This window comes from Lonchura striata, chromosome 1, assembly GCF_046129695.1.
Source record: "Lonchura striata isolate bLonStr1 chromosome 1, bLonStr1.mat, whole genome shotgun sequence".
Lineage (NCBI taxonomy): Eukaryota > Metazoa > Chordata > Aves > Passeriformes > Estrildidae > Lonchura > Lonchura striata.
The window spans coordinates 84,902,051-84,926,446 of NC_134603.1; the positions used below are offsets into that span (position 1 = coordinate 84,902,051).

The 24,396-nt window shown below is 36.4% G+C and overlaps 1 protein-coding gene across 3 annotated transcripts in view; it reads right to left on the reverse strand.

Annotated features, from left to right (window-relative positions):
- The window catches only part of CTDP1 (CTD phosphatase subunit 1), a 95,746-nt gene that overhangs the window by 45,489 nt on the left and 25,861 nt on the right, over window positions 1-24,396 (reverse strand). For all 3 annotated transcript variants that reach the window (XR_002467572.3, XR_004147804.2, XM_021553400.2), the window contains exons 7-11: window positions 23,995-24,161; window positions 21,353-22,435; window positions 14,186-14,327; window positions 11,696-11,926; window positions 5,539-5,704 (exon numbers count right to left, since the gene is read on the reverse strand). Coding sequence is in view for 1 of the 3 variants with exons in the window: in XM_021553400.2 (XP_021409075.1) it covers window positions 5,539-5,704; window positions 11,696-11,926; window positions 14,186-14,327; window positions 21,353-22,435; window positions 23,995-24,161 (1,789 nt within the window). In the remaining 2 variants the exon portion in view is untranslated. The remainder of the gene's footprint in view (window positions 1-5,538; window positions 5,705-11,695; window positions 11,927-14,185; window positions 14,328-21,352; window positions 22,436-23,994; window positions 24,162-24,396) is intronic.

The window sequence follows — 24,396 nt, forward strand, 5'->3', positions numbered from 1 at the left end:
CAAACTGAGAGGAATTTCAACCAGCAAAATATTTTACCTTAGATGGCAGAGATAATGACATTTGACAAGACATAGATGCTACTCTCAAACACCACGACCAAACCACAGTAACAAATACAAAAACCTAAGCATCAGGCAGCTAGTAAACTATGTGTGCACACCTGTTCCAGGATGTTAGTAATCCTGGGCCCTCCTGGATGAGAAGGTACTGCAAAACAAACAGAAATCTTTCTGCTTAACTGAACTTGTTAAATCTTACTGCCTTACTGGAAATTCATTTTCAACTTCCTTCCCAATGGTGAAACCCCTACTGGCACCTGTCAAGGACTGGTCCTGAAAGTACTGACATATATGAAGACCTATGGCTGTCTGCCTTATACTGTTACCATGGATATAGCAGCAGCTGAGATATGAGCAACTGAGAGCAGGATCTTGAGCTCAGCTCAGGGTAATTTCTTTTTCCTTTATCTCTGACATTTTATAAAATGGAGCATCTTAGATTCTTGCTAGGCATTTCTACTCTTTCCATGGACTGGTGAATTAGAAAGGACCTGAAAAATACCGTAAGAGGACTGTACTGACAACCATTGCTCTAGAAAAAACAGATGAGAATAGTTTGTAGCCAAAACGAAGAGAGGAATAAAAACTCTTGACCTTGTTTACTTATTTCATGGTGAAGTAATTTATCATACACAAGAACGTCAACGTAATTATGAAAGGGACATTTATTAAAAAAGTGAAAATCTTTAAGATTATATAAAACTGACTAAATTTTTAAAAGAAGCTAGCATGATGCATGAGGCTAAAAATCACCTTTTGTATTTGCAACAAATACCTATGAAGGAAGAATACATTCTACAGAAAAACAAAGTCAAGGTCCATCAAGAAGCAATTAGTAGGTAAAAACAAACAGCTTATTTATAACACATAGAACACAACACTGTTAGGATTAGATCACCTTAACTAAGTAACTGTGCATGATGCTATCCCAGTCATAAGGTTTTCTCCAAATATAATTTAGGAATACAAATTTAGAAGAAAATGATCCCTAATAAAAAGGAACTAGCAATCCGTTCTGAAGAAATAGGCTCACAAGATGATCCATGGGATCACGAACCTCTGGGAACAAGAGCTACATGGCATCCTGTACGGAGACAATCAGTTATGAATGGAAGGACACATGTATGTCTTCATGTGGTTCCAATGTCGTTCCCTTCCTTTGTGCAACTTGCTTTAGTTAATAGATCTTATTTCTGAAAACAAATAAAATTCATTGAAGTCTTCATTCCACTTTCTGTTTTTTTCTCAGTAAACTACACATTGCAGTGACTGAAAGGTCAGGAGCTTCCACCTACCCCTGGCAAAGGATGACAATGCCACACAGTCCCACCCCAAGCAAGTAACAAAGGCTCCTGCAGGTGAGCAAGTCCGTTGCTGCTTAAAGGGGGAACAAGAAGACCTGACAGCCCAGTTACTTTCTGCTACAGTTACTTTCCAACACAGTAAATGAAAGCAAAAGTAGATAACTTCCCTGTAAAATGATAGAATTGATCCTGAAAAAACAAAAGTCATCCTGGAACAGCTATTAGGGACAAGAGGCTTATAGTTAGTTACTGACTGCATTTAATTGATTGGAAATTATTTCTTGAAAGATTTTTCTTTGGTGAAGATTACAGAATACTAGATACAATTCTATATAAATAGCTTTTTTATGGAATGATCTTTTGCAGGTTATGTAGGAGATAGCCAGTTATTTTGAAGTAAAAAATTATCCAGTCCTGTAAAAGTGACTATAAACAAGCTAATTTGACTGGTAGCATTTAATTCTGCTGCCTTTACTGTATCATAACAGAGACAAACAGCAGCAATCAGCTGGAACACACCTGTGTCAGGTTAGTACAGAAAAAGGGAAAAACATTCTCTCAACTGTGAGGCAGCAGCACCAGGAGGCTGCACATTTCCCAAGTAGGGATACATTCCTTATGCACTTACTCTGATTTGGCAATTGCCCTTTGAATGGCAATTCTATTACACTGAATACTTTTGGGCTTCCAATGTTCTAAAATTCTAACAGTCCATGTCAGAGGGAAAGGAAGCTACCATTGGATCTGATCTCCCAGATCTTTGGCAGTGAAAAAGATACAAAAAGCTAAGTGACCTTAAACTGCAACCCAAGAGCTGAAATGCCATTCATTTCCTTTGATTTACTTGGTATGCATAGCACAAGTACAATGGAAAAAACAGGAGAAGATAAAAAAATCTACGCAAGATTAAATTTAAAGAGATGCTTATGCACAGTGGCTCTTCCCTATGGAACAGCAGAAGAGCTACAGATTTTTTACTAGGAAAAGTGACAAACACACTTTCAAATAGGTTAAGGAAGGAAAGGAATTTAATTTGGATATATATAATAATTAAATTCTCTTTATGAGCTTCTATTTTGATACTTCCAATAAAACTCTCCCACATATAAACTACATGTAAATTCTGTATTACCTGGGGCTGTGTGGCCTTTCATACATTTTTGCAGAAAAAGCAATATTTTCATTACATGTTAACTGCAAGGAGTTATTTATTGCTAATTAGACCCATAGAAACAGTATATATGAATGCCTGCATTTCCTATTTAATTTTAAAAAATCCCAGTCCCTAAAGCTAAAGGACTCCTTTTGATCTTATCTGAATTTGTGAAGGAATTCAGTAAAAATACTGAGGATGCAGTTTTAAAGCTTTAAATGCAGTTCTGCCTTCACACTTATTCCTAGCTCTTCCCATCTTCGGCCTGCTTCTAGCACTAGCAATCATGCAGCAGCAATTGTTATTTCAGGAAGCTGGAAACAATGAAGATTAATCTGGAAATTGTCTTTTCTGTCCCTTCCAGCTCCCTCAGCTGGCTTGCCACAGGGTCTTATGATTACCAACAGTGGCTAAGAGCAGAGATACAGCAGTTGAGCCTGGAGTGGCTGACACTGCAGCCAAGTCCCACTGGCACTTGCTTTCCCTCTCCTTAAACACATACTCTTAACCCAAACAGCCTCAGCATGAGCACCCGAGAAGTGAAGCAAGAAATCACTGCTGTGACTGGAACAGACTCCCTCACTCTGACCATGTAGTCTGCAGTCAGCTGCAGTTCTTTTGGCTGCCATAGCCACTTGAATGCATGCAAATGAAGCAAAAGCATTTATGTGGCAAAAGCAGAAATTTCACATCTCTTAGTGACAATCTGCTTCCAGAAAGGTTCTTACTTTTAACATGCTTTGATAAAGAATGAGGTGGGGACAAACACCTTTCTCTGGAAGTTAAAACAGTCACAGTGTGACCAAAGTTAACTGGGTCCCAACTAGCGAGGCTTATTAAACTTATTTTCACTTTATTTGATAATGTTCCTGACGGCAGACTCTACTGTGTACACTCCACTAAACTTTTATAGACTACGTTACCACACATCATCTCTGTTTCCTAAGAAACCTCCTAAGTCTACATCCACACAATGCCATAAAATCCTGCTTAATTACTTGGCGTCTATGTGAACACCTTTACTAAGGCGATGCTAGCAGTCCCAAGTTTTCCTTGCCTTTTATAATCAGCTTCCAGGAGACAATGACTTGCTGGCACTATCATGTACAGTTCAACCTCCCTGATGCATGTCCTGTGTGCACCCTTCCTCCATGTCTCAGTGCTAGTATTTGATCCTTGATAAAATCATATTGGGAAGCTAAAATACCAGAAAATCCTTCCCTGCCTCTGCACTGAACAACCCCAAACATAGCCCCACTACTGGTTTAGCTGCCCAAGGAACAGAGGCTTAATGGAAGGGAAAACTTTTGGCAGCAACTTTTACCGCAAATCATACTCCTGGAACCAAAGCTAATCCAACTGTGAAAAAAAAGACTCACTGGAATTTGGGCTTTTTTTCTGAAGTTTTCTGAAGTTCATGTAGTCTAATTTCCAAGCACAATATGCTGCTTAAGCAAAAGCATAATTTAAGAACAAATCATTGTAATTTAAGATGTTTATACTTGTAGGAGAAGTAGCAAAACTTTAAATTCTTTAGTTATAAATGTAGCAGCAGAGAGCAATCAATCACAAAACCAATGTTGCCAAAAGAGTCAGACTTTTTACAAGGTTTCTAAATAGCATCTTTAAAAACAGAATGATAAATACTTTACGCAGTGGGTCTGAAAAACATGCATACTTCCTTTTGACTCAGTGCACACACAGCATCAGTAATTCATTAATATCTTTCAAAAGCAACATGATTAGAAAAAAATGTTAGTACATAAAATCATAAAGGTGACCCATAGCATCAATTGTCTTTAGGTATCACTGACAATACAAATGGAAGGCACAGATGGATTCATGACAAGGAGAAATACTAAAATACTTCTTGGAAAGTCTGAGATAAAATGGGCAAAATACCGCAGAACAAAAAGCAACAGAAATCAGAAGTTGTCAACTCCAAGGTAAAGTTTACCAGGTGAAGCTAAAAGCCTCAAGCCACCTGAAATTCAAAGGAGATCATCACAACAGTTGAAAGTTATGGGACATTTCCCCAGAATACCAGCTTAAAGCTCTTCTCAAAGTCCATCTCAAATTTACCCTGTACTGTATATAAAGTCTCTTTAGCAAAATATGCAGAAGGGAAGTATGCAGTTCCCTTCTTATACTTGTAATAAATTTTCTGAAGATAGCTTAAAGCCTTTTATAGAACCTTGGAATGAACTTACTGCTAAGAACATTGCAAGTTATATGCTCCTGTCCCCATCCCAAAGAAGTATCTAAGCCTGAAGATGAATTCAAGCTCCAGGGTCACTAGATTTTATACTAAAGTCATACAGAGGATAAATTCATGAAAACATGGTGCACAGTGATAGGTAATTTTTCTTCTACATATCATTTAATATCATGTAAGATGGTGGCTCATTTGAAAAAAGTGGATAGAATGTTAAGTGAAAAGTGAGCAGCTAGACGTTCACAATTAATTTCAAATAATGTGCTTTTGTACAAAAGACATGCAGCTCACTCTGCAACAGAAAGCTCCCTTCACCTGCAAAACAATTATAGCTATTAACAACATTGCAATTACATGTCTGTGGATAATAAGGCCCCATGCTGTCATTTGTCTCCCCAGTCTTCCATACAGTCTGTGCCTTTTACATCTGCAGACCTCTCTTCTCCCATCCCATCCTACTGATTTTTGTCCACATTATTTTGAGATTTACTGTAAAAAAAAAGCAAAGCAAAACAACTCTAAAGTGACACATGGCAAAGCTATCCACAGAGCAAATTCAAGAACATGTTTAATGTGAAAAAGCTATTCTTAAATGAATTTCTACTTTAGAGGTCTACTTACACACCATAGTATTCCTTCTGCTTTGCAGAACATAACTGCATTTTAGCCTGAGCTGTACTTTTGTCTGCTCTGGCTTTTATTTAAAGTTACTATAGTGGCATACAAGGTCAGTTCACATACATGCAATTTAATGAAAGTTAGAATATACGCCATGTTAAAAATCTGTCAGAATTAGTTAAGCTCACCTCTTTATCCATACTTTCTAAATCCTCTTTACATAGAGTGTACAGGGGCATTGTTTCAGACATACTTGGCTGGCGTTTCCTCTTAGATGGACCAGGCTGCTCTTCATTTTCACTTCCTGGTAGGTCATCTTCTTCAAACATCTGCTGTTGATGTGGCTGAACAACTCTGAAAAAATAAGAAAGATTTACTTGGTTCAGAGCTACAAATAAAGTCCTATAAACAATTTATGATTGACACATATCTACGACTTTACTTAATAAAGCTCTGTGCTCATCAACAGGTCAGTCAAGTCTCCTGATTAATGCTTTTATTTTCAGTCTGAGAGCTAAATTTTTATTTTACCTTTGATAACATACTCATTTTCTTGCCTTCGCATTGTTCTTTTACATAACCATCGAACCTTTCTTGTTGCCAAGAGCTCTACTCACTGCAGATGCATTGCCCCTAAAATACATTAATATTCCTGCACAAGTGGAGTTTCTCCATCACCTGATGAATTTATTATTACAAAAGCAATGCTGATATTCTAATACATTTTTCCTGATCTATGCTAGGCTTTTAATTTTGAGTCTCTAAGTACACTCTTCTATTTCTCAACCTTATAGACAAGAGTTCTACATGTGGAAAGAGCACTTCTGACAGTATCAGTCTTCAGACATTTCCCACATGCTAAGCCTGGATAAGACGCAAACCAGCCAGTATTTCTTTTTGGCTAGTGTATTGAAATATGGTAGCTTTTAATTTTAGTCTGTATTGCATTACATTGTTAATTACTGTATTTAATCCAAACAAAAGAGAATAGCAAAATCTTCATTACAATGGATAAAATAATCACAACTTCATGGGAACTGCTTTATGATAGTAATAATAAGATAGACTACACGCACAACAATAGCAGGAGACTTCTACCTTCCTTGGGTAAATTTTTCTGTGATTATTACTTGGAGTACCAAAGACTTCTAGAAGCTAAAATTACTATATGATACAGATTAACTACCAGTACTGGTCTGTCATATTAACCTCTTGGAACAAATTACAGCAGCTCAGCACCACACAGGATCCAAATCAAAGGTCATAAAGCTCATGGGTCACAAAATATTTATGCTAGCCATAAGACTGTGTATTTGGAGAATGCCTACCAAAAGCAAGTATAAAAGTGACTGCATTTGAAATCACAAGCAGTTTCAAGATGCAGCTACCAGATGAGAGACTAGCAACCTGTTTTTGAGAGTGACTGTGACTGAAAAAAGTACAGTGTACTCTCAGGGAACTAGAGTTTCTATGCAGAATGGCTAATTCTCATCAAGCCAGGATTTACAAGAATCAGCTTTAGACCAACAGCTCCCCGCAAAAAAAGCCATTAAACTTATGCAAATCCATAAACTTATGCAAACCCATAGGTACGGTCCTACAAAATTATTTCCCCTTTTGTGAACTTGACAACTTCTAAAAATCAAGATTTTTTTTACCTTAGTACTTAAATTCCAGGATGTATGCAATCTGAAAAACATACAAAGCTGTCAATTTTGCTCATTTTGACAGCTTGTATTTAGGAAACACACATCTCTCTTCTTAGATCCCACAGACAGGTGCAGGAAATTTGAAATCTTGTTTTGAATGGGAGATGTGATGGAAAAGAGTTGAGCCACTGCCATGCTACCCAGACCTGCACTATCTGCTGCAGAAGACCCCTAGCAGCACAGCACAACTCAGAAGCACAGCAGACACATGCCCCTTTGTAGTCTCTCATTCCTGTACAGTGGAATTCCTTGTGAAACTTAAACAATTTGGATACCGTGAAAATGAACTAAGCAAACTGGTTTTTTGCTAGAGTTTCTCACCACTGCTAACAGTTTTTGGGTTGAGTGTTTTTTTCTTCCCTCTACTATGTTTTTTATTTTAAAGATCACAGTTTTCTTTTGCTAGTAAATTGCTCTCAGACAGTAATTTTCATAAAAAAAGTAGATGATGAAAATAATATGGCATTCCACTGTATTTCCCAAAAGGTTCTTTTAAAGTATGATTTCCTTGTCTTTTAATTTACAACCTAGGCAGGAAAAGTGGTGACACCATTCACATTTCTTAGCAAAACAGAGAACGGCAAAACAAAAGCTATAAGCATCTTACACAACTCAGATAAAAATATGACAAGCTTGACCATTCCAAGAATTACAGAGAAATTATATGTAGCATGACAGCCAAGCAGATTTTCTTAGACTAGAAATAATATCTAAATACAGCCAGCATATTTTTTAAGAACACATTGTCATATGGTTGATGAGAACTTCTCCTATTGTAGAATAGAGTGTGAGATCATACTTGACTACATTACACACAAATATTAGCTGTAAAATAACTATAATTCTAAAGGCTCCTGTCAGATGTTTTCCCAGTATTTTCCCACTGCTACTAGATAAACACTGGGCCTTCTCATGAAAGCATTCCAAAAGCAATGTGAAATAAAGTCTTCTTAAAGCTTTGTAAGACATTTTTATTTTGTCAAGAACATTTTTAGGCTTTTACATTTTCAGCTGCCTGTAAAGTTGAATAAAAATTAAAGACATGAAAATGCAGGAATTTACATTTATTTCTAATTGAATGTGATTCATAAGTACTTTTTAAAAAATAACACCATATTCTACCCTGCAGAGGTTGGTTGGTGCTTGCCAGGCTTACATGCACACAGACATATGTGCAGGGTGGGGCCAACATTTGTGGAAGTAACAAACACTTTCCTTGATACATCAGGTGAAGTTAACACTATCATGATGAAAGTGTTAAAAATATTTAAATTCCAGTTACTTATTCAATTTGGCATTTCATATTTTTGCTGTTATAATAACATTGATAACATTAAGTAGGAAAATAGTAACTATGAGCACAAATTCAGACAAAAATGTTGTAAGTGAAATTAATTTATACAAATTTTCAAGTATGGCTTAAGCCACTTACATCTGCTTGACACACCTCTTCAAGCATTCGGTGCATCTTAGCATTATTTTAAACCAGGGGGCCACTTTTAACTTCTCACATGTAAATGACACCCATATTTTAAGCCTTGCCTCATCTGTCATTATATTACTAGTGTTCACTAAAATGTAACTTGCAGTATAATTTTTTTTGTTTATTCTAGTCCAAGCTGCCATTAGCTTTTACATTACTTTGAACAACACTACATTACACGTCTCATGATCTGTTACAACTTTAGTGTTTACTGCAATGTTGGTAGAATGCTGTTTCTGTTTGAAAATGCAAATCGTTGAGATACATAAGGCATGTCAAATAACCTTCTGACAAGTAGGTTATTTTTAGAGAGGAATGCTTCCTGTTCTCAGACAAAGAGGAGCTGCTGGCTACCAGCAGCCCTAGAGCAGCACTGCATTCCCTTTCCTTCTACTACAGCTGCGAACTTTTCTCACTCTTCCGCATGGGCTGCAACAGCCATAATAGGAAAGCAGGTGCTCAAGTCTCAGAGCTGAGCACAATGGCAAGACCTGCTGCTTGAAATGTTGACTACATTAACTGAACCATCTGTAACTCACTGGTGACAATTTCACTGCAAATTGCATGTATAAACTTAAACTAATTATATCCAATTTTAAATTAATATGTTTCAAGTTGAATCCCAGAAAGAAACTAAAAATGTTGAAACCCAAGACAGTGAGAACTGAAACAGTTCTTATGAAATGGTATTCAGAAAACTTGAAGCCCTTTGCAATAACCAGCCCTGCAAGGAAGAGATTCTATCCTAAGTACAAGGCAGTCTATTCTTGGACTAAGACACCAAGAACCATTGCTACACCATGTGCAGTTACCACATCCCCAAGGGCTTCCACTCACAGCAGTGCAATTCTGTTTCCCACTACGTGTAATTCAGAATCAGATGCAGATTTAAGAAACTATCAAAGAAGATTATTGGAGGCTTTGACTACACCCACCCACAACAGGAGCAGTTATGAGTGCCAAGAACTTTATGGTTTAGTTATAAATGTTCCACTCTTTCTGTAGAAGGTGAACGAGGGAGCACATTAAGTCTGTCAGGACAAAAAAAAAATTATCCTCTACCAATAAATTGCTGCATTAATGTAGTTTTTTCTTAAGACAAGTATTATGTCAAATTTTAAAACAGATGTGAAGCTTTTCTAAAAAGCTATCATTGATGTACAGATTAAGATAAAGCTCACAGCACTGCCTCAGCTCTTCCTCAGTTAAGACACAGCAGAACCACTTCTATTCAGTTTTTTGTTACTACTTTACTGCCTTCCTGCTCTGTCTGCACTGTGGTATTTAAATGGACTTGCTTTTCTCCTACTTTGCCAAAACACTCTTCAGGATCTCAAGAAGGTGGAACTGCCTTGAGAAATAGAAATGTGTCCCAATTAAGAGATTAGTGTTTACAGGTCACCAACTTTACCACTAGAACAAAATCAACAGGAAATGTGAATTAATTTTTTTTTTCTCAGCATAGACCTTATGCTCAGCTCTTTTCTTACAGCTGCTTAGCTGTGGGGTAAAGTTGCAGCACACAGTAATTGGATTCACAGTCAGATTAAAACATTTCAATTCTGAGCACTGACAGTCACAAAAAAACCCTACTGAACTGAAATAAAAGACAGGAGTAGAAAGGACAAACAGCCTCACTCCACCCTCAAAACCTGTGTGAAGCTCTATGAAACCAAACTAAAAGGACACCTAAAGTATATTTCTTTCTTTTCAGTAAGATACTTAAGTAAAGAATCACCTCAGTGTTATGGAAAAATAGGCTTAGGTGTGGACAAACTCTTCATCAAGTTGTTGACAAAGGTTGGGAAACCATTAAAACCTATTATTTTGAAAGCATTCAATGATGTATTAATATCAACATAACCCATCATACTGGAGCACCTTACATGTGTCATGACAATTACATATATAATTGTCATTATTCTGTATGTAACTGTTATAATTATTATTATACATTATCATATATATTATAATATATTAAGATATCTATTAATATAACACATATATAATATATATTATGTAACATATATAACATGTTATATAAGATATAATATAAAAAAATATATTATCCATTAATATATTATTACACATAAGACCTTCCCAGCCTTATTTCTAGAAAAATTCCTTTCCACAATAACTGACCGAAAAACCCAACAACTTTTCATCTCTTCTCTGGATACATGCTGTGTCGATTATTCAAAGATTCTAATGCTCATTTACCACGTCACAGTAAACCAAAACAGACTTTGAAAGACAGTTAAAAAGGAACTGAAAACAGGACATCTTCACAAACAAGAAAGACTAAAAAAACCTGTGTTGAAAACAAGAGGAAAGCTGAAATAAGAAAAAGGCTACAGATACCAGAAAAAGGCTACAAAAAGATAACACTTTACAAAGAAAAGATTTGCCTTTAACTTTTTTACCAGTGGAATGAACAAGCCTTGCTGAGATTGTTAGACTTCCAGAAAGTCAGACCTTTTATTTAGATAGCTGGAGATGAATTCTAGATACTTCACACATCCTTAAGAGACAACATCTTAACACAAATTTTGACAAAATCCAGATAGATACTAGCCTTTGTACTTGAAAAGGAAGACCGCCTCTTCCTCCTCCAGAATTAATGTCTTGACTTAGTGGTCTAAGGATTAGTAACAAGTACTCAGACATATGGCCTTATTTCACAATGCTCAGTCAGCTACACACCTCTTCCATCATTTCTGATATTCCTCAAAAACAAAGTTAATGACCCATCTGAAGGAAGTAGGTGAAGAAGAAAATTTCATAAACAAGAACTAAATAGTATCGGTATATTTTATTAACAGAAAACAAGCCAGTATTCTAAGACCCATTAAGAAACATCAAGCTACTTCAGCAATCAGCTACTGTAACATCCTTTAGACTTCACAAACTACACACTGAATTTATTTGGTTTGAGGTTCCCAGTTCCACTTCATTGAGGCACAAAAAGCATCTGGAATTGTAGCATCTTGACTTCAGCTGATTATTCACTTTTGCTTATTTTCTTGACTTTTTCAAAAGCAAATAATATAAAGCAAAAATACCAATTTAATCAAATGAAAGGATAATGAGAGTAAGATTTACTACAGAATCTAAAAATGTAGACAATGTGACTCTTAGCTATGCTTCAGGTACCTGAAGGATGAGTGTTCACCGTGGACTGGCAAAGTGATGGGAGGAGCTGGAGATTGGATGTACATTGACTGCCCAGATGTCTGTGTGCCTTTCCTGATGAGCTTTCCAGTGTTAGGATCATAAATTCGAACTTCAGGACCAGGTTGAGACTTCGGATGGATAGGTGTTGGGTGAAACAGAGCAGTCTGAAATGTGCTGGGTGTATCAGGAAATGTGGCAGGGCTGTTTTCTCTGTTAGATGGAGTTCAGAAAAAAGAATTGCATTAGAAATTTAAATGAGCTATCTAACCAGAACATAAAAAATGAGCATTCCCTTTTCTTCTAAGGGGAAGAAGAGGGAAATGGTTTGGAAAATCTCTAAAGAAAAATTTCTTCTCCTCTACCTCATTAAAGTCCCACTGAATTTAAAACAGAAAACTGCAAATACAAGATAATATCATGTTTAAATTATAAAAATATTAATAAGTGTGCCTTAGAAATTGTCTAAACACAAAGTTCCTGAAATTATTTCCAGATAGTAGCAACAGCACAATTAGCAAAGCATGATAATCTGTATATATGCAACAAATATAAAAGCAGGCTATTGTATCAAGTTTTCTATTTGCTCTCCAAATTTGATCTGAGAGAAAATAAACATGTAGTATTAACTTCCAAGTCATCCTAACTAATTTTTTAAAAATACTAAACTGCTTATGATCACTCTGCTGTATTTTGAAAAACATAACTTTAGAAGTGTCAGCAGAAACATTCAGAGATCAGTCTGCAGGAATCACCATTATGGCATACTATCCAATTGTGATGAAGCACCACACCAAAAAAAAAAAAAAAAAAAATCAAGCAAATTGAATAATTTTAAAAAATTATCAACTAAAACAGCATGCTATGCTCCATGAAAGCAATGCTATGTTAAAAAAAGATTCAATTAATTTGTTAGAAATGATACAAAACTGAAGTTATTACCAGATGCTTTTATGGATGTTTCTGAAGTAGTCTTGTAGCATAACACAGTAAACCAATTCCAAGTTTACTTACTCTTTTCTTGCTATCTTAAGTTCATTTTACATGCAAATGTTTTCTCAGACTTCTCCCCTCCCCTAGTTTGTATGTGCTTTGGACCTGTAATCACTATTTCAAGCACCTTCATTTAAGGGAAAAATCTATTCCAAAGTAGCACGTATCAGGTTAAAGTAAAGGTATTTGCATTAAGATAGATATCTTACTGACTGAAGCTTGTGGGTTGTGGGGGAAGTATGAAGTTAAGAGGTATTGTATTTGAAACACAGAAGTAGGAAAAATTATCCTGTTTCAGTAAAGTGGAAGAGTAAATTAATAGAGGAAGAAAGACTAACATTCATCTAGACATCAAAAAAAAAAATGTTCATAAGCTACTTCCCAGGTTTCTACTGCAAATTTAGCAGTGTCAAATTAAGCATACCATGCAAATATTCCAAAGTTTGATTTAAAACCATCTGATAATACTTTTTAAATACTAAGTATCCTAGTTAAGCCATAAGCAGGCTACATGTCTTTTCTCAGTTTATAGGGATCCTGTGTCTCAACCTAGTGTCACATTTGATAAATGCCCTCACTTCCACATGTTTCTTCTTTTGGTGTTTTCAAAGCCTAACACACCATATTCTGCCCTCAAAGGGCATCTCATAAGTAGAAAGTGAATCTCTAGCACAGACAATCACACCAGCATCAGTTTAATACAGAAACCCCATTATGCTGTGCTCCTTACTGTCTAAACATGGAAGGGAAGTTTGACTCGCAAGATGTGGGTCTATCCAAACAGATAAGTCAAGAAGCAGAAGCTGGCTTGACAGTACCTTGTCATGAGCTACTTTAGTCAAGTCACTATCCCACAGGGGACTATTATTGTCGACTTCTTTATTAATAATGTTTTTTGCTGCCTCCTTTATTTACTGTCACCCTAGTGCAGTAATTATTTTTTACCTTTTCTCTTTCAGCACTTATCATACCAAAACCACCTCTCACTACTTCCTTTCTTCCAGTTTTTGCTCCTGTCTTCATGCCTTCCAATTCTTCTTAGAATTTTCTATGGAATTTTTCTGTTTATCTCTTTCTCATCACTACCAAATTTCACCAAAAAATGCCATACTTTACCAGTTCTTCATGTAGTAAAAGGATGTACATTTTTTGGCAGCATGAATGATCCCGTGCTTTGGCGTCATTCCCTATGTTAGCTTATGGATGAACTGAAAAGGGCAACTTCTCCAAATTAAAAGAGCTAACAACAATAACTGCTAAAGAAAGTATTGTTACTACAAGTTTTCTCCTGACTGTGCTACTTACTGAACTTCCTCCTGATCCCTTGACAGTCTTCAGTTTAAACAAAAGAGAAATGGACAAACCCAGGGAGTTCTTCTATAGAATCCATAAACAGCTGAACTTGCCAGAAATCAATTTATTAACAAATCAGAATAACCAGTTTTCACGGCTCCTATTCCCTCAAGGAATAGCACTTACCTGTGTGTTTTGATGTAGTCATCCTTTAAGGGAAAGAGCTGTTCCTCAACCTTGTCCCAGCGCTCTAGGCAGCTCCACAACCAGTCAGGGTTAACAACATGGAGATCCTTGCAGTCCTGAGCTTGCCGTACTTTTTCTGTGCCTATTACAGAGAGAAACACAAGTGCTCCCAGAAACACAGAAGATAAACCAGTGTATAGTTAAAACCAAGAACATGTTGTCATCAATTGTACAGAAAAAAAAAAAAAGAACCACTCCTCCCCAGTCCAACAAAACAAGCATAACTAATAAAAAGAGAGAATCTAAATAAGATGCAGTACCTCAGACTCAAGCTGGATGAAGGTAACTTTCTGAAGAACTGGCACCATGGAAGTAGCCCACTAAGATTTATGCAGAAAATTTCTGCATCTTCTCTGCATGTTAGCCCAACAAACAACACATGTGCACTTTTCTGTAACATTTCCTTCATTTGTATTTGTTAGTAGTCCGAGAAAAAGCAGCTTTTCAATGCTGTTGAAGCCTAACTTTTTGAGACATGGTTCCCTGTTCATACAGTGTGCTATCTTTTAACAGGCTGTCACCCACCCAACCTCAATCTACCAGAAGTGGAGGCAAAGCAGATAAGAATTCCTTTTGTGCTGAAACAGAACAAAGACTGTGAAGTTAAACATGGCAGGCTAGCATGCAGTCCAGGTGAAACCATCAACAGTACAGCTTGCAAGTAACAGGTGATCTCAAATTCTACTCTCTGGGGATGCCAGAATGAGAGAGAAACTCAGGAAAGTTGCTATAAGTCTTCCAAAAAGCACCAAAAGCAATGCTGTGGTTTAATCCCAGCTACTCATTGATTCCTCCAACCACGCCAGCGGGATGGGAGGAGAATCAGGAAAAAAACATAAACACTAGTGAGTTAACAACAGCTAATGAAACAAAGTAAAATATAATAATACTAATAATATGAACACTTGTCTGTTTTCACACACATGAGAACAATGAAGCAATGAAGCTTCCAGAAGAAAAAAAATCAAGTTTCAGAACAATTCTGACAAGCAAGTAAGAACAGTAAATTAATTTGATTTTTTCATTAGAGTTCCCTGGAGTTTCATCTTCATGATTGTCATTTAACAGTATGATTTTACTTGTTTTAATTTAGATGAAAATCTTGAAGTACCTATGCTTCTTCACATAATTTGAAGATGAGACAAAGCAGCTAATCTCAAATATTTAATATCCTGAACTACAATTCACTGGGATAGACAGAACTCAAATGCACTTGAAGACTGGCCTAACAGGTTAGATCAGTTTAAGACATTTGTAAGATTATGAGACTAAATGAACAGAAAAGGCAGGAGATAACTGTCCTTTACAAAAGCCTGAAAGCCTCTGTTTCCCTACCTTTTGTACTCCAAACCCAGTGGAATACAGGACTAGGGCTACATTTTTCTCTAGATACACATACATTTTTTCCTCGGACTTAGATGAACAGAAAATTTTGTGCGCACATATATATATTTCTTTTTTCAGCTTAAAATATGACGAGCTGCACAATTCAGGATATAAAGTTTTACTCCACACTAGTATCATTGAAAAAAAGTTAATTTAAGAACCCAAGATAAACACACACATATACAGTCCTGTCCAAACCTCTAATAATCTGGATGCCATATTTTAATTTTTGCCATGTAATAAAAATAAAACTACTATCCAACAAAGATTCAGTGGAAAAAATTTTAGAACTGCAACTGCGCTAAACCCAGCACACCTCTGCAGTTCAAGAGGTTTTAACTGGCTGAAACATAAACCTCTAATAAGGGAGGTCAATGTACTCCATGAAATCATACATGTCCTGATTTAAGAAATCTGTTTTCCAATTAATTATCAGTTACAAAAGCAACTGAGAGGAGTTTACTGCAACAGTTGCTGGAAATGAGCCAGTTTACAGTGCCAGAAGGAGCTTTGACTGGAGATATTAATATTTAATTAACCTCAATAGGAATTGTAGAAATACCTGCAGTTAGAAATAGTATTTAATTTATAAAGAATAAATAAAGCAAAGGTTCTGAAAGAGAATCAGTATAAGGGATCTGGGATAAAAAGGATTGAAGTTTAAGGCTTAGCTTGGACATTGCTTTCTTTTGAGAATAAAGGAGAAAGGGAATTACAACATTGGAAAAGCAAATCAATAAGACAACAGGTGTTATAAAAAGGATGCTAAAATCAAGTTCATTAGCATAAGAGTTTCAGAGCAAAAAAAGGCAACAAGAGCAAGAAGTCTGGTAGAACTTGTGCCTGGTATTAGATACTGAATCAAATATCAGACACAGCTGGCAATACTGTCCTGCACATAACAGCTCTGGAGCTGACTGAATACTACACACAATAGCAGTGGTTTCACTAGTAAGCACACACAACAGTTAACCAGAGCCAGTGATGCTGTTGGATAGATGGGACTGTGCTGCTCCTTTTAGACTTCATCAGGGGAAACACGGACTTGATGGCTTTCTCCAACTGTTTTTCAAACCCACGTTTCTGCACTGATGTCAGGTGTTTCATCTTGCTGCCCCTTCCTCCCCACCCCCACATTCTGCATTCACACATATCCGATTGTTTCTGATGTACGCTGAGGAGCTATGCAAATTCTTCTAGTTGACAGGATTGTGACAGAAAACTTGAATGTGAAAGCCAAAATAGCACAATCTTGTATGAAATTGCTACTGGAACTAGACGCTTTTTAAGGTCCCTAACAACCTAGATGTTCTAGGATTCTGTAAAAGCTGGTGACACAGATTGTGTGTAACCAAACCCACCTCCCAAGAGTCAAAAGTCACCTTTCTCACCTCCACAATATCAAGGCTTTCTGCCTCCTTCCCGTTTCTAAAGTGCAGTGGCCTATTACACGCTTCAGCATACTGGAAACAACATGAGGCAACACAGGCGTGTCCTCTTGGGGAGGGCTTCCTATTTCTAGCTGACATCTTCACAAACCAAGATTTTGCATGTTAATTAAAGCAGCATTTGGTGAAACACCAGATTTAACTGGGAGGAGAAACAGCACTGTGATAATATGTTTGCTGTCTCCTATCTCTTTCCCCAGTGTAACTTCTCCTTTTCGAATTACACTTATTAAGACAAAATAGCAAAAAGATTTTCATCCAAGCAACAGTACTTCTGATGCAACTAAAAACATCTGAATTACGCAGCTGAGCTGAAAATCACTTAGAGAAAAACTGATTTTCCAGACTACTTTTTTGCATTATTGTAATCTAATCGCCTTTCCCTACTTCAAATTCTAAAGTTGTTCCAAAAAATTTAAAAGGCACAGAAGATTTTCCACATGAAGCAACTGGGGGCCAAATTTATCACATCTACTCTCTGATGGGTACAGTCTGAAGCAGATAGTATCGGAAAATATTATTTTCAAAGCTGGGGAAGGTGCTCATCAATTCTACTTCTGAACTTGTTAAAAACAGTGCTCAGCTGACTTTGGCCTCTGATTCAATCTCTCCCATGCAGAACTCAGTGTGAGTGCTCAAGGCTGTGTCAGGACTAACCAGAGCACACAATGGGGAGAGATCACCAGCAGCACTTGCAGAACTTTCTCCTGATTCCAACACACCAAAATCAACATATCCTTGTGGCAGTTTGCAACCAGGCTGCCAGAAAGTGCTTGGAAAACCTGATCACTAATTTCTCCTCAGATATTTATTTTATATAGTTCTTGATTTGTAATCAAATCCTCTTCTCCAAGAACACTGACCTAAGAAAAGTGACAGATGTGCTGTTCTGAAGCTATTCCTAAAGTTCAGGTTTAACTCTGCACTGTAAAACCAACAGGCTTACGTGTTCAGTGGCCAAGTTTAGAGCAATGCTTAACCTGATTTTTTTTAAAAGACACAGCCCTTGAACATATTTTTCAGGAAAAAAAGCTGTTGACACATTACAGGTGTAGGAAATGGCATGGACTCAAATATCTTTTGAAAAATAAAAGAAAAATTCATGGCCTAAACTGATCTATTTCCATTCATACCACACTACAATAATTTTTGAGAGATCTGAACAGTTCTATCTGTTCCACCAGTAAAAATTCAATACAAGAATCAACTACACTGTCATTCATCTGTTCAGGAAGGAACATAACAAGGTTTATGAAACAGTGCAATAACTGCTTAGCCAAGTGTGTACACAGCTATAAAAACTCATCCTACAGTGCAGTTTACTGATGCTTAAAGCAAACAGCAGATGTTTCAAAGCCTGAAGCAAGATTTATGCAGCCCATAGACAAGTGGGAAGGACTATAGGATAACCTTTTCTCAGTCACTCTGATTTATAAAAATTGATTAGATGATGCAAAGATCCTGCATTTTACAGTAAATCAGGCAGACAGTATTTTCTGCCCTATGTAATGAAAAGTCCTATTTTTTTTCCAAGAACAAGAATTTATTAATTTCAGAATTCAGCGTACCTGTGCCTACAGGGAAACAAATGGCCTATCTGCAGAGAAAGAGACAAGTATATATCAAGATAAAAAATTTAAATTATTTACTCTAATAAGCTGGGAAGAATACTGTAAAAACAACCTAAAATGTTTTTCAGTAGCTGTTCATTTCAATGCACCAAGCTATGATAAGACCATTTTGCAGGGGAAACCCCATCACTTCAAGACCTAAGGGGTAACTCTGTTTCACACTGACTTCTTCCTTTTACTTCCTCTGCTAAATTCTTCCTTTGTGTTCAAAATGGGAAAGCTAATAGTATTTACCCCCAAACACTGCTGCAGATTAAGTATGTGCCCTTACATCTCAGCTAGTGCAAAGTATACATACACATTCAGCTGCTTGTCAGAGTCCCAAGTCTGCCACTGTTAGTGGTGCCACCCAGAAAGACTGAACTAAAAGGTATTTTAGAATCACTTTTCACAAACACGTTAAAAAAGAAAAAAAGATAAAAGTATAGATAACAATGTTGTCTGGGCTCACATCATTGACTTCTGAAAAAACTCAAGAAGGGACATGCTTTTGTTTCCCCTTTTCACCAGCAATTAGACATCAAGCAGTGCATCAGACGTTTGCCACGAGAGCCAAAGTTGCAGTATTTGTATGGCTTACTGTCAGCAAGAGGCTTTGCTCTCTAACCATAAAAGAATCACTATGAAAATCACATTGACAGATGAATTATCACAAATTCAGTTGTGACAGGACAAAATTTATAACTCTAAAGTTTCTGATTAACAAATTCCCTTCAGAAAATTAAAACGATGCAGCCTAACTACTCCCACCTTCCAGGAGAGAATAATAGTCTCCAGCTGAAAAAAAAGCAAAATCACATCACAAAACCAGAACCAGCCAATCCACAAGGATCTTACAAAGGGTTACTGGAGAACACTATTTTATTCCCTCTAAATCCCACTATTTCATTACCATTGTTACTGAAATAATTATTAAGTGATGATGGAAGATGACAGGAGTATTGCTCATTAGGCAGAAATGACTGCCAATTTACATTGGCTAGAATCAGCACAAAATGCAATTTAATAAAAAAAAAAGTTAAAAGTTTTTCATATTCAGATGTACAATTCACTAAGAATGTGCAGGTGGCAAATAATTTATTTATAAAAACAGAACACAAGGATGCATAGATGAATCTAGACAAACACACAACCCTCAAATGGTTCATTCAAAAAAAACCAAATAAAAGGTCAGTTGCTTCCCATTATCATATGATGTGCACCTTAATGGATTTTTTTCAATACTTTTCACTCTAGAGAAATGTGCATGCTTGGGAGTGTCCCATCTACATTTATCCTATCAATTTTACCCTATCACACAATAGTTGCATCTGATGTATAACTACATTCAGAAGTCATCTAGTTTAAGATAAACAAAGCAACTTTAAAATGAAACATTTTAAAATTTGAAATTGGAAAATCATCTCTTATACTGATAGCTATTATTTCTCCAATGAAGTATGGCAAACTTGCATAACTCCTCGCTGAAATAATTATTCCTATTTATGAAGTTTTAAAACAGCTATTCAGCAACAGTAGTAAAACAATGGAGTTCCAAACTGATGCATCCATTGATTTCAAAACTTCACATTCACTGTTGCAATTATCACATCTTTACAACCTAGAATCCCAGCTAATTTCAATGCATCTAATTCCATCTCCTGAGTTTTAGGTTGTTTCTACTACTGATTTATCCGTCTCCATTTATCATATATTTGTACTACTTAAATGCCTCTTGACATACAGACTTTTGAGGAAAGTATCCTCTCCTTAAAATACAAGCCAATGAAATCAAGCTGCTTCTGAAGTACTAAAACCCCACATGAATAGCACCCCAAAAAAAATCCAGTAGGTGGCAGATAACGTATTTATTTGCTTATGATATGTGTGTCCTAAAAGTACCTGTAAGTTTTAGATTATTTAAAACATGCAGTTTTACTTTTGGATTTCATTGATTTGACTATCAGATTCCATGTAATTTTGAAAGGCCAGCAATGAGGGAACCAAGTCTCAGGCTGCACCCATAAAAACCAGTGTGTTAGAAGCTAGAGCTGCTGACTGGTAGCTCCTCTATGGCAGCTACCAGTGGTACATTGTTATCCATTACAGCTATGAAAAAACAGGCAGCTTTGTCAGACTACCTAAAAGTTATGCTAAACTCTTACATTTCCTCTGACAAAACAATATAGGTTAAGCACAGCACAGTGACAGGGTATTAGCAGTCTCCTAAAATAATGTTTGAATTCCATACCAAGTGAAACTGAACCATGAGAGGTTAACCTGAGATACTGAGAAAAAGAGCACTGCTATACCTTTGTAGCAAGATGATTGTAAACTTTTCTTTGACACAAATATTAAAAGTTTCTATTCAACAGCTCTGAGTCTTTGACTATTAGTATTGCCAATTCTTAACAAAAAACTGAGACATGACAGATTGCATCAGAGAGTATTTTGTGGGTCCTACTTTTAACAATTAAAAGTCACATTTGAGCAAAAAAGAAGATAAAGATCCTTTTTAAAAGGCTGCTAAGTTGTTTTAGGAAGAATCTTTCCTTTGATTTTGATTATAATCTCAGTTACATTAAATTCAGTTACATTTGTATAATCTACAAAAGAGCTCAAGGCATGAACTCTAACAGAGCAAAAGGTGCTCAAATACGTACCTGTCCTTGCTGCAATTAGATGTGTTGCTTTATCAGGATCATCAGCACTAAGTACGAGATTCTTCACAATTTTAGCTCCAAGTGCTGTGGCATGATAGTGTTCCCGTGTCTTTTCAATAGGGAAGTTTGTCGGGTAGAGTCCGCTAAATATTATGGTTACATCTGCCAAGACTTTACTTTTTAGTTCTGGTACTATTTTTCTGATGTCTGGAATTTCCTCAATCTCTTTTTTCAGGTATTTATCATACTTTGTGTAATAATCAGTGTGAACTCGCACAAGGATTTCCTCAAGGTATATTAAATGGTCATCGTCATCTGTATCATCTTCTTCCTCTTCCTCCTCCATGCTCTGATCTAAGGACTCACCCATTGTAATTCCAGACTGTTCACTAATCTGAGATTCTGTTTCAGCTTCTTTCTTGTCTCCAGACCCATTTCCTAAATCACAAAGGCTTTCCTGTTCACTTTCCTCTTGTGCTTCATGATCAATTTTTTCCTGGATATTTTCACTAGGTAAAGACTGTGTGTCCCCAGAACGGTTCACCAGCCCAAACTTTTTCTCACTCGTATCAGTACAACTCTCTTGCTGCAAATTTTCATCCTGCAGAGGTTGTTTGGATTTCTTCCAACTTCTCTTTTCCTCATTCTCACTATCTGATACAGAAGTGGATGACTTTTTGCTATCCAATCCGTCATCACTTTCACTGTCACTAGATAGTTCAAAGTCCAAATCATTTATCTTCTCTTGGGTTTGCTGCTTCTCTGTAACTGTTGTATCAATTTGTTCTGAAAAAATCTGACATTCTTTTGTGTTTGTCAAATCATCAGTGACCTTGCCGTCCATTCTGTGACCAATGCTATCATTTAAGGAGTCCTGGGCATTAACTTTATTATGAGAGTTCACATCCCCATCAGATGTTTCACTGCTTACAGGAGTACTCCCATTTGCAATGCAAGTGTCCTTTGCAGTTTTCTTGAGACCATTACTGTGTTCTTCTGCACATATAACATTCTGTATTTCTTCAACATCTTTTGCTGAAATCACTGCTGAATCCAATGCTTCGGGTTTTGTAGAGTGGCTTGCTAAGACATGAGCAAGAAAAAAAACAGATACATATTTTCCCTTTTTTTCTTCTTTTCAGATTAACCAAAATTTAATTTTCATTAACCTTAAATACAGAGTTAACATATGGAGTTGGATTTAATTATGCTTGGAAGTGATCACTAGGCTTTTCAAAGTTGTTAAAATTCTCTAGGTGTCAATGGTTACTAGAAAGGACTCTCAAACATAACAAACATTACTTTTGTAAAGAAGTTACATAAGCAGCTTTTTTTCTTTAAATCACAGGTCATAAGTAATTATTTGTTAACTCTGCAAGCATTAAAGGGTCTATCTTGTAGTGTAAGTTTTATGATTACAACTTAGAGCAATGAAAATAAACAAATGGGGGACAGGTGGGCAGAATTTGCTTTATAAAGTCCTAATCCAGAACAACAGTACAAGAACTTTATAAACAGCCATGTCTTTCATATTACCTAGTTTTCGTAACAAAATAACTGAACTTTTGTCCTTGAAAAGACATATGTATTTTAGCAACACTAAGATGCTAATCATACAATTTAAGACTGATGGAATGCAAGTTAAAGTGTAATAGAATTAAAAGTAGAATAGTTTTGGGATGTGTCTGCAGATGTCTGCAGAAGTAGAGAGATAATTAAAGAAACTGCAGACTTCCAAAAGGTTGCACACAAGCGTTCACTGGAAACACTGTGTGAAATCACACTACTTTGTCTCCCTTTGTGTGCATGTTCCTGTCCTGTAAGGACAGGAGTCAATTGTAGAGGTCCTACACCACAGTGATCTGATTCAAGTCAATCATACTATTTCTATTGTTGTATTGGACACTTCTATTTCAAAAGGGAAAGAGAGTAATGTCACAGGTATTAAATTAAAAAAAAACCCAAACCCTTGGCTAAACTGGAAAAAGCCCAACAATTCTTTCTTATGAAATTGTGTTTCAAATACATTTTGCCCTCAAATAATTACTGATTTAGTCATGTGTACTTTCCAAATCCATTATGTGTATTACACTGCTGAGCCTGAACATAGGGTTCTCTTGTGTCAAATGCCGGAATACCATGTGCAGTAGGTGCTAAAAATTCACACTAATTTTATTAGCACAATTTAGACTGGGAGGCAAGCAGATTTCAACATTCATTTCCAGCAGTGTGTTGAGACCAGAGTTTATTACCTATTCCTCCAAGTCCCAAGGGCAAGGAAGGGGACTGAAGAGGTGAAACTTATAGAGAAGAAAAAGTCAGCATGTTTTACATGGGGGCATGAGGGAGAAACTGTCACCCTCTACACATTCTTGAAGAGTTTGATATATTGCCAAATCAGCTCTCAGCCACATCACATATTACTGCTTCACTTCTGCTCTGGTTGATGCCAAAAGGAGTGCTCCCTGTTAGAACAGTCTAGTTTTACTAAGCTACTCACATTTGTGCTGCCAACTTCAATAATTTGTGATTGCCCATCTGAGCACTGCTGCACTATTACTAAGACCATCTCAATGACTTATATCAATCATGTTTGAAAAGTGGACAAAGTTATAAACGTGGTTTAAAAACAATCTAATTACCTTTCTTCTTCATTTGCATTTCTCTTGATCCAGGAGGTGCATTAATATCTCCTATCCCCTGAAAGTATACATATTTCTTCACAGTTATCAAATTGGGTGCAAACTTCCAAACATCCTCTCTATCATCAATGATGCAGACCATGGAATCTCCGCAAGGAAAAAGATCTCTAAGGTACAAAATAGTTGATAAATTAAAACAGTTTTCGGAATTTATGTAGCAATGAAAGCAATTTCTATTGATGCCCTGGGTTATTATGCCAGGGTATATTTATAAAGCCAGCAATATTAAAATTACGGATAAAAAGGAAACAGCTCTTTTAAAATCTGTGTCCCAAAGGCTAAAAGCAGAAAACAAGAAACCTCCATATGAACAAATGATTACAACATTTCAGTCTGGTTTTC